At 37.1% G+C, this 9,679-nt stretch overlaps 1 protein-coding gene across 1 annotated transcript; it reads left to right on the top strand.

Annotated features, from left to right (window-relative positions):
• Positions 732 to 5,218, top strand: LOC109225314. The gene is made up of 4 exons (XM_019389938.1): positions 732 to 1,064; positions 3,220 to 3,321; positions 3,409 to 4,339; positions 4,557 to 5,218. Exons 1-4 carry the CDS (start codon positions 819 to 821, stop codon positions 4,772 to 4,774), a joined length of 1,497 nt encoding a protein of 498 aa, XP_019245483.1. The 5' UTR covers positions 732 to 818; the 3' UTR covers positions 4,775 to 5,218.

Raw genomic sequence — 9,679 nt, 5'->3', positions numbered from 1 at the left:
TATATATATATATATATTTTCATGCTATTTTTAATTTAAGATATTAAATGAGCGGTTAAGGTTAATTTTTCGTTTTTCCTTTTTTTAGTTTGAACGTATAAATTCTAGATTTCATAATTACACGGGCCCACCCATACCCGTTTGGGCATATCACCATATATTAAGGTTAAAATATCATGGTATAGCCAGTTTTCACATTGGTCAATGAAAAATAGCCAGCGTTTATCAAGTCAATGAAAAATAGCCACTATTTTGCTGCAACAGGGACCGGTCCAGTATAATATACGGGAGTTTTGGTGCATTTGTGTACGAACTCCAGCATATTATGCTGGACCGGTATACTTTGCTAACTCCTGTAAAATTTGCGGGAGACTGGAGCACCAGTGCTCCAAACTCCAGTATATTATACTGGACAATTATACTTGCTGGAACTCCCGTAAAATTTGCGGGAGTTCCAGCATAATTATGCTTGAAATCCCGTAAAATTTGCGGGAGTTCCAGCATAGTTATCCTGGAACTCCCGTAAAATTTACGGGAGTTCAAGCATACTTATGCTGGAACTCTCGTAAAATTTGCGGGCGTATTTTTCCGGATTTTGAACAGTGTTTTCGCTCAGATTTAAAATGGCTAAATTTCGATGACTTTTGAAACTTGGCTATTTTTCAACGACCAGTGATAAATCTGGCTATTTTTGAATTTCTCCCTGTATTAAGCGCTGACGAACCGATCCATACAACTCAATTCCCAGAAGCCCGAATAGAATTCAAATTCAGAGAAGAAGTTACCGTTGGCGAAAACACAAAACGAAGCGCAGAGAAATGCCGACGAACAAGTTGAACCACACCGCCGGCAAATCTACGGCGAGATTTAAATCCACAACAAGAAAACCACTGCGAGACGTTTCAAATGCAACTACGGTAAAGCCATTGGGAACTTCCTTCAAAACCAAGAAAATCCTCAAGGGAAGGGAAAACGACGTAGTCGAACAGGTGGTGGGCGAAGTTAATGTCATTGTCGACCGTCTCCTTCTCATTCGCTCCGATTTCTCCTCCGTCATTCATCAGGTACTGTTAATAGTTCGAGAAGCATTCTATGATCTTTTATTTTATTTTTTATTTTTGTTTACTATGTAGATAGAATTAGAGAACCTCTAGTTTAGAAGAATATTTTGATTTGTCTTTAAAAATACTAATATTTTTAGCGTTAGAATGAAATGGGTTCAAATAGAGTGGAATAGATAGACAGCTTTTATGCACCCAATCCAACTAGTTTGGGATTAAAGTGTAGTAGATTGATTGACTGAATTCTTTATAATTATTTTGACATCCAGGATTTGAATGTGGGTTGAGTTCGGGATTCTATCAACGCATTTAATTTAGTGGGTTTGGAATCTATTATTTATCTACTGAATCTTTTAACACATATAAGGTTCAAGCCAAAGCTAGTGCCTTCATCCAAACACATAAGCAATGAAATGAGATAACTTATAATTTTAGAGAACTGGTGACTTATTCAACTGAAATTAGTTTGATTAGAGAGGGAGGAATTTGCATGATTCATATAGTCAGCCGAACTAGGTTTGCATTGAGGTATACTTAATTGATTGTTTACTTATTAAACCTGAAATTTTTTGTTGCCCAGCCATAGGAGATTTATGTTGCCCAGTCATAGGAGATTTATGTTGCTTATTATAAGTAGTGCAAATGCAATTTCACTTGATTATTTCAACTTCTTCAGATTGTCCTAATTTCCTAGTGAGTGATACATTTTACCAGTCGGTTGTTAAACTGTGTTGTCAAAGGCTTAAGCCTTCAAGCTCAGAAAAGCTCAGGGTAGGCGCGATGTGTCACTTAGGCTGCACTTCAATATAGGCAAGGTACTAAGGCATGCACGTCATTGCCCATAAATTCTATCTTGAATAGGATGGTACTAAAAATTAAATATGATTGGCTAAAAAATGTTAATTGCTAAGAAAAAATTATGAACGAAGTTGTTACTTTTTCTTGCATGTTTTTAATTGTGCTTTGGCTTAAAGCTCTAGTGGACCTGGAGCGCATTATAAGGCTTTTCGCTTTTGACAACACTGATGTATAATTACGTCTCTATTATCATTTTGGGTACATCTCAGTGCAACTGAAAGGTGTTCTTGATCACTTTCTGCATTGTCAGGGAACTTTCATTCATACAAAACGGAGAATTATTTCAGCTAATGGAAAATTCTAGTTAAAATGTCGACAAGTAGGCAAATTGCACATGCTATCTAGTCGATAAAGTCTCTTGCTTTCTTGATAAGGGTAATTAGGTTTTCCTGCATTTTCTTTTCTTTTGGTTTGTCTGGGGGGGGGGGTGGGGGGTGGGGGGGTCATATTGGTTATTAAAGTTGGTGTCTTTGCACTCAGCTGTTGAGTGTCTCTGGCGGCTGTCAGTTATGCTGCATCGACGAGTGCTACTAATTAACGGAAATTGTAGGTTTCAATATTGCTACTATTTGAGGATTCAAATACCCAACCCCAATTTGCTTGGAATTGAGACGTAGTTGTTGTTATTGATGTTCTTTAGGAAATTCATACGGTTACTCCAAAATAATACCGTGACCATCAAGTTGTTGGCCCTTTTACTCTGGTAAATGGGGCAAAACCGAAGACCTGTGTGAAAAGGTTGGACCTTCCTGCTTTCTTTTTATCGTTTTTCCCTAACCGCCATAAGTTGTTGGGCCTTTCAGAACGCGAAAGGAAATTGGGATTACATCTTCCTTGATCTATAACAGCTACTAATTTTTGAAGTTTGTTTTCCAGTATCAAATTCAATTTTTTCATAAAGAAGTTAATGAAATCTTTCTTTACATGATCAACTGCAGATTGATGAACTTGTTCAAGTGCAGTGATCATCAGCATAGCGCTCAATCTCTTTTTACATTATTTAGGTTTAGGGGTCTTACTTATGGTCATCTTTACCTGACGTGTAAGCATTTTGAATAATGACACGGCATGCAGATATTTATATATTTATCACAGTAACTCTTACATAAGTGATAAGCTCCATCTTGTATTCTCAAGTTGCTTTACACTCAAAAGAAGAGCATATATACATCTCGCTTTACATCTTGCTCGAGCTGTTACAGTCTTACAGATACTTATTTCTTTGAAGTTTTTTCCCTGTATCATAATCGATTTTTTCACAAAGAATTAATGACATCTTTCTTCACTTGATCAACTGCAGATTGATGAAGTTGTTCAAGTGCTCAAACTAGGAGGCAAGAAGAATGGAAGGGAAATTGAATCTTTTGCGCATGTCTTGTCTGAAATGCAAGCTTCTCTGAAGGTTCTCTTGCTATGTCATATTCTCTTATCCTTCATTAAAGTCTTTAGATACATCGTATTTTACATATATTTCTGTCGAAAAATGCAGCCATGGATTCCTAAATTTCAGAAAGCCCTTTCTGATCTATCCGCGAGGCCTGAGTATGAACAGTCACGACCTAGTGAGGCAATTCCACTGGTGGCTGATAATATAAGCAATGCTGTTGATAGTCCTGATGATGTTGAAAGCCCTGAACAATCCAAGTGGGATTCACTGGTCTCCCCATCACCCCTTGTGTCCTGGCGTGCAGGCTGTACGACTGAGAGTGGGAGACAATTTTTTCTGCTCACACCTTTGCCTCATCCCAAAGTACTATCATCCAAATGCCAGGGATCCTCTAAAATGTTAGAAAAGGATACATCAAATACAAATGCCCAGCAAGACCCTCTTTTTGATATCATGGGAGATATAGAAGATCGTTTGCTTGAGAATACAAAAGCCATTCAAAATATTGCCTCTGCCACGGCTAGTCATCCACCGTCCCTTTCTGATGTAACTGGGCAGATGGACATATTGCATGTAAGTGATGAAGTGAAATCAATTCCAACCAAAGTTTCTGATAATGATATGACCATCAACGAGGTCACTCGGAAAAGAGATCTTATTTCCCCTGTGAAACTTCCACAAATTGACAACTCATTGCTAGTAACGACTCCATGTTTGAAAATCTCACCGCTGAAGACCTGTGTCCTGCTTGAACCCTCGTCAGAATACAACTGTAGGGACAGGAATGGGGCTTATAAAATGACACCATTTCCTGTTGCACGCCACTTTTCTACTCAAGATTCAGAATCCTCCAGCTCTGAAGCTGCTGAGCATTTGACGAAGAAGTATCCGGAGCTATTTGGGATCAGATTAAGTCAAAACTTGACAAACAGAGGGAAGGCGGTAGATGAATCACCAGGCTTGCTTTTTTCACCACCCAAAACTTGTGTTCTGATGGAGCTACCTGTGGAAGAACCATTGACAAATGCAGCTGGTGAGTTTCACTGCCAACAACTACATCCCCAGGCCCCAGCTTTTCGGCAAACAATTTTCTTTTAACCTAAGCAAAATGATATTCAAGATCTTCCTTTTCTAAAAAAATTAAAACATGCAATCAGGATGTTTCCATTTGGTTGTCATCATTAATATGATCATTCTGATATTTATTGTTCTTTCTTTCTTTTGCGGACTGAAACGGGATGGCAACTTAGATATAGTTGAAAGCACTCCCTTGATGACAGAATCCAAGAGCATTGTTATAACGGGAAAGCATCCTGGTGAGAACACTTTGAAGAAAGAGCTATGGGTAAAGTTTGAAGCAGCATCGAGAGATGGCATCCGTTTTAATCCATCTACTACACAGAAAACTACCGAGAAAGGTTTCCTTGAAAGATTGGAAGAGGTTTCAAATGCAGAGGAGGAGGTCTGATGGTGGATATCACCTCCTGATGCCTGAGTATGCAGCATCGAGAGATGGCATCCGTTTTAATCCCTCTACTACACAGAAAACTACCGAGAAAGGTTTCCTTGAAAGATTGGAAGAGGTTTCTAATGCAGAGGAGGAGGTCTGATGGTGGATATCACCCCCTGATGCCTGAGTATGCAGGGAAGAGGGAGGCTATTGTTATGTTCAGAAAAAAGGAACTATGGCTTATCTTATGTAAATTTGAAACTTGTATCAACTTCCCCTATTTTGCCCCCAATCCCCGACCCACAACCTTACTCCCTCCTTCTTCACTCCTCTTTTGTGAAGTAAAGATGAACATGGCAAAAGACTTAAAATATCGTCCAAGTGCAAAATTTTGTAATTTTTGAATGAAATGTTTGAAGTTCTTTAATGAGGAATTTTCTGAAACCACTATTGTTTAGTGGTTATTAACTTCCTATAGCTACCATATACATAATTATTTCCTATAGCTACTATTCAGCTATTACGGTGGTGTATTCGTTGTATTCATGCTGCTGTATTCATGAATACAGCAGCAAAAAACGCCTAAAAATTAGAGCAGCCCAGCTGTACGCGCATGTATTCGCGCCATGTATTCATGAATGCAACAGCAAAAAGCTCTTAAAATCAGGGCAGTCCGGCTATATGCGTATGTATTCACATGTATTCGCGTTATGAATACAGCAGCAAAAAGCGCCTAAAATCAGGGCAATACAGTTGTACGCGCATGTATTAACATGTATTTGCGCCATGTATTCATGAATACTTTAACAGCAATCACCTTAAAAATAGGCATGTTCGGCCGTCTAATAACAGGAAATAATATCAATTAGCATGATATACTCCTAATATAACTCAACAAAATCAATTCTAACGTCTCATTATCAACCAAATTAATTAGAATGATTTTTCAGTGGTATATAACTTTTGTGTTTAGTGTGTTTCAATATATATTTTTTTACTGTTGCATTCATTAGATTCAATGTTTGTATTTTCTGTATTCGCCATTTTATATTTAGTATATTCAAATGTATTTGTATTAACAGTATTTTAGTTATTCCTAATACATGTTATTACTACTGTATTCAGTACATATCATTGGTTGTATTCACTGTATTTCTATTTTTATTTAGTGTATTTTACTGCATTTCACTGTATTTTAAAATTAAATGTATTCACTGTTTATACTCTATTCTTCAGTTTCAAATGTACAGTATGCATGAATACAAGTGTATTTAGTTGTATTAAAAAAATACAAACCTTCGAAATACATAAACATAGGCCAAAAAAATGTATTTATACAAAAATACAATGTGTTTGAGTGAATTTGTACAGAATACAATGTATTTGTATTATTGTAGGTAACTAAATAGCAAAGAAGAGAAGAAAGTTCGTCAGAGATGGCGTTTTCCGACCAAGAATTCCTTGTATCGCTTCATTACCTCTTCCATTACAACTTATAACGCTTTCAATTCAACCGCTTCTTCCTCTTTTCTCTCTTACATACCGCGCTAAGAATTCCTCTTTCTCTTCGATCTCGCCGTCGCCCAAGGTGTATCTCCACTTCCTTTTTTGATTATAGGTTTACTTTCATGTTTCTGATTTTGAGATTTTTAGGCTTTCTTTCATGATTTGTTTCTCTTTCTCTTTCTCTTCCTTTTTTGATTATAGGTATCTATGATTCGGCCTATTTTGCTCGAAGAGAGAGAAGAAAGAGAGAGAGAAAGAAGAAAAATTCTAGTAGAGAATCGTGTTTTAATTGAAAGAAAGAGAGAGAAAAAAATATAAATACCGTATTTAACGCCTTATTTCATGCCTCAATGGTAGTATATACCATAAATACTTATTTTGCTATAAAATATAAAAGGTAGCTATAGAAAATGATATTTTAAAATGATTTTAGTTTATAATAAATAGGGTGTATACCTTTGCTATAGGAGGTAAAATTTCCTTCTTTAATAGGCGTTTGGACAATGTGTTTGGAAGTGCCAACTCTAGGCTTCTAGATCATTCTTCCCACCCAAAACCCCCAAAATTAGTACTTAGATGCGTAGGGAAATAAAGGTTAACCCCGGCCATTTCCCGTTCTGCAGTACCCCCTGAATCTTTGTGCACATTATTTGACCTTCTTGGCATCAATGCTACAGAGAAAAAAAAGGAGAAAAAAAAAACAAAAGATCTAGGTATAGAAACTTGTGATCCATTTATATGTTATGGTTTTTTATTTCTAACCTTGAATTACTGCCTTTTAACTCTCGTGCATATTGTTGAATTGTTGAAGTGTGCGAGCACATTATCTAAAAGCTTGAGCTGTTAGAGAGAACATATTTATATTTACTTAATTATAGCTTTAACATGCCCCTAACGTGCGGGCTTGATTCTTTTTTATGGGCAAGCACGTGATTTTTTATTTTTTTTTATATTGAGTGGCGATGAGACTCTAATCCAGGACCTCTGTCTGCTCTGATACAATGTTGGAGTGTGTGATCATCTCATATAAAAGCTTAAGCTATTAAAGAAATTACACTTTCATTTAATTAATCATGTCTTAAACACATGTAGTTGATAGCTTTGAAAAATTTATAGGCTTTGACTTTTATAGCTGATACAAAGTGGTTTTTCAATACTTACGCTTATTCGTTATAAAAATCAAACGTATAAATTTTCTTCAGTGTAATCCCCAATTAATTACAGCAATAACATCATCATTCTTCAATAAACTATTGAAGTAGATCAAGTTGAGTAAACAATAAGAGTGGACATCGCAACGAAGTTTATCCCAAATGAAAAGAGTATGCTTACTAGTCCTAACTCCTAGGCTTGAATCTTATCCTTACAAATACCTATTATTTTAAACCAAATGCGATTGAATTGATTAGACCTATCAATTATTTAGCCATTTAGGTCCGTGGACAGCATTTCTATCCTCACAAGATAGAGGTAAGGTCTATACTATCCTCCTCAGACCTTGTTGGGGTCCGAAATCCGCACGGCAATTATAAGTAACATCGTACCCCGAATAAAGTAGTGACCCTGTGCCCCCAACGCCTCACGATGTAAACGAAAAATTAAACAAAAGAGGTTGAGAAGTTCCTAGTTGTCCCAATGATTTGAATTTTTTTCCTATATAAATCCTTATTTACATTTTAAATTGTATTCTTTCACTGTTTTGAGACGAGAAAATTTTGGATGCACTAATATTTTTTTCAAAAATTTAATTTTTACTCTAAATTAAAATGATTTATTTTCAATTTAGCACAATAAAAATTAACCAAATAGATTCAAGATAACAAATAATAGTACCCAAAAAAATTTAAAAGAGAAAAAAAAAATTTAAAAGAGGTTGTAAAAAATAATCGCAACAACTATAGAGTATCAAGCTACTAAGCCACACGATGAAAGTTTGGGAGAGGGCGGTAGAGACGAGGGTTAGGAGGGTGTGTCTAGTTCTAAGAACCAGTTCAAATTCATGTCAGGGCATTCGAGACAGAAGCTATTCATCTTGTTAGGAGATTGGTGGACAATATAGGGAGGAGAAAAAAGACTTGCATATGATGTTCATTGATTCGGAAAAGGCATATGAGAAAGTCCCTAGGGAGGTTTTGTGGAGATGCTTGGAGGCTAGAGGTGTACCTGTCACATACACTAGAGCGATTAAGGACATGTATGATGGAGCCAAGATCCGGATGAGAACGGTGTGAGGGAACTCGGGACATTTCACAGTAGAGGTGGGTTTGCATCAGGGATCTTAGCCCGTTCCTGTTTGCCTTGGTGATGGATGAATTGACCCAACACATTCAAGGGGAGGTATCTTGGTGCTTGTTTTTTGCAGATGACATAGTACTAATGGACGAGACACGATGTAGTGTTAATGTTAGGTTGGAGGTTTAGAGGCAAACCTTGGAGTCCAAATGTTTCAAGTTGAGTAGGACTAAAATAGAATACTTGGAGTGCAAGGTTAGTAACGCGGCTCGGGAGGATGACATTGAAGTGAGGCTGGACACACAAGTCACACCCAAGAGAGAAAGTTTTAGTTATCTCGGGTCTAAATCCTAGAAAATGAGGAGATTAACGAGGATGTCACACATTGTATTGGAGCGGGGTGGATGAAGTGGAGGCTAGCATCCAGCGTCTTGTATGACAAGAATGTGCCCTGAAGACTTAAAGGTAAGTTTTACAAAGCAATGATTTGACCCACCATGTTGTATGGGGCAGAGTGTTGGCCAGTCAAGACCTCTCATATTTAGAAGCTAAAAGTTGAGTAGATGAGGATGAGATGGATGTGTGGTCATACTAGATAGATATGATTAGGAATTAAAATATTCGAGATAAGGTGAGAGTAGCCTATGTGGGGTCAAGATACAAGAAGCAAGACTGAGATGGTTCAGGCACATGAAAAGGAGAGGCACAGATGCCCCAGCAAGGAGGGGTGAAAGGTTGTCTATGGTGGAACCTAGGAGAGGTAGAAGTAGGCCGAAAAAATATTGGGGAGAGGTGATCAGACAGGACACAGCACATCTTCAGCTTACTAAGGACATGAACCTTAATAAGAGGGTGTGGACGTCGAGGATTAGGGTTGTAGGTTAGCAAGTAGTCGAGCGTATGTCCTTTCCAAAACTGTACTTCCTTCCATAGTTGTAGTACTAGTGTTATCCTCGTGTTCCCTATTTTTAGATCGATATTATAACCTGATGTTTCCTTTGCTTCATTTTTTTGGGGAAACTACCAGCTATGTTCATTTATAAGTAGCTTATTAAAAAAATTGGTCAATTCATAAAATATTACTAATATATCAATTAGCTATTTGTAGCAAAAAAAGTTGTCAAATTTTTGCTATCTTTTGAGTGGGTGTTATTAGAATAGATTGGGTACATCTTAAGGAGCTTG

Source organism: Nicotiana attenuata, chromosome 1, assembly GCF_001879085.1.
Source record: "Nicotiana attenuata strain UT chromosome 1, NIATTr2, whole genome shotgun sequence".
In the NCBI taxonomy this organism is placed as follows: domain Eukaryota; kingdom Viridiplantae; phylum Streptophyta; class Magnoliopsida; order Solanales; family Solanaceae; genus Nicotiana; species Nicotiana attenuata.
This window is presented reverse-complemented; position numbering and strand designations above follow the sequence as displayed.